General features: G+C 31.3%; 1 protein-coding gene across 1 annotated transcript; it reads left to right on the top strand.

The window, feature by feature from the left end:
• Positions 1-68: 68 nt before the first annotated feature.
• Positions 69-558, top strand: LOC107682932 (protein FAM45A-like; the record flags this gene model as incomplete). The annotated part of the gene is made up of 2 exons (XM_016479045.1): positions 69-222; positions 447-558. Coding segments are annotated over 2 exons (266 nt in total), but the record flags the coding sequence as incomplete, so codon positions are not given.
• Positions 559-1,363: the final 805 nt, after the last annotated feature.

Here is a 1,363-nt window from a genome sequence, read left to right as displayed (position 1 = left end):
GCACCATTTCTAAGGATATACACAAGTTTTTGTATGTTTGTGATGTTGCATCTGCATCATTGTTTTTGTTCAGGACGTATATCAAACATGGAAGTCCTGTGAAGATGATGGAATGCTACATTGCTGTTCTGACCAAAGGGATATGCCAGAGTGATGAGAACGGCTCCTTCCTTATCAAAGATTATGATGTCAGGAAGGCCTACCTGGCTGGATCCTTAAAAGGTTAGGGGTGAACTCTTAAAAAAGAACAAGCACTACATACTAACCACAGCAAGAACTGTGCAGCTAAAATAATCTAATCACATACTTTTGATACCATGGCCATTTGCTCCAATTAACTTTATGGTTGATATTTTAGAAATCCTCCAATAATGTGTCTTAATTCTGTAAAAAATATATATGTATTGTATGCAAATTGACTTAATGAGGTGCAATCTTTATTGTAGATGTTGTGTCACAATTTGGTATGGAGACTATCATCCTTTACACAGCACTAATGTTGAAAAAAAGAGTAGTGGTCTATCACCCACGGATTGAGGCGCTGCTGGAGTTCACAAGGTAACCACGGAAATGATAATTTAGTTGACATGAAATCAAAATGGACTGATGTTTACTTTCTTCATTTATATTCATGGTCTCATTGTGCATGATTCATAAATATTCATGAATCCAAACCAGAAATATGTCAGATTGAGGAATTAAAATAGCTTGCAAAAGTATGTCCTGTGTTGCTTTTAAAAATAGCAGGAGGTGTTTGTGGTTATGGTTAGTGTTGCAGTTTGTTTTTCTTATGCTCACCAAGGCTGCATATATTTGATCAAAAATACAGTATAAACTGTAACATTATGAATTATTGTTACATTTTAAAATAACTGTTTTCCATTTCAATATATTTTCAAATGTGATGTATTCCTGTAATGGCAAAGCTGAATTTTCAACAGCCTTTACTCCAGTCTTCAGTGTCACATTTTAATATCCTAATTTGGTGCTGAAAGAAAAAATATTATCATGATTGTTGAAAGCAGTTGTGCTGCTTAATATGTTTGTGGTAACATATTAACATAACATGTGGTAATTGATACATTTGTTCAGGATTCTTTGATGAATAGAAACTTAAAAAATAGATTAGAATAGGGAAAAAACTGTTTATTTCACATTTAGTTCAGTTATATTTTAAATATTTCTCACATTTCAGTTATATTTTTCAATAGGAAAAAAATTCACATTTACTTCAGTTAAATTCTTTTTCTATTCACATTCGTTATATTTTTCAATTCAGTTATAAAAATTTGTAACTATTTAAATGTCTTTATTGTCAATTTTTTTTTATCAATTTAATGCATCCTTGCTGAATAAAAGTATT

Source organism: Sinocyclocheilus anshuiensis, unplaced genomic scaffold (assembly GCF_001515605.1).
Source record: "Sinocyclocheilus anshuiensis isolate Anshui unplaced genomic scaffold, SAMN03320099.WGS_v1.1 C32731664, whole genome shotgun sequence".
Taxonomy (NCBI): Eukaryota; Metazoa; Chordata; class Actinopteri; order Cypriniformes; family Cyprinidae; genus Sinocyclocheilus; species Sinocyclocheilus anshuiensis.
This window is presented reverse-complemented; position numbering and strand designations above follow the sequence as displayed.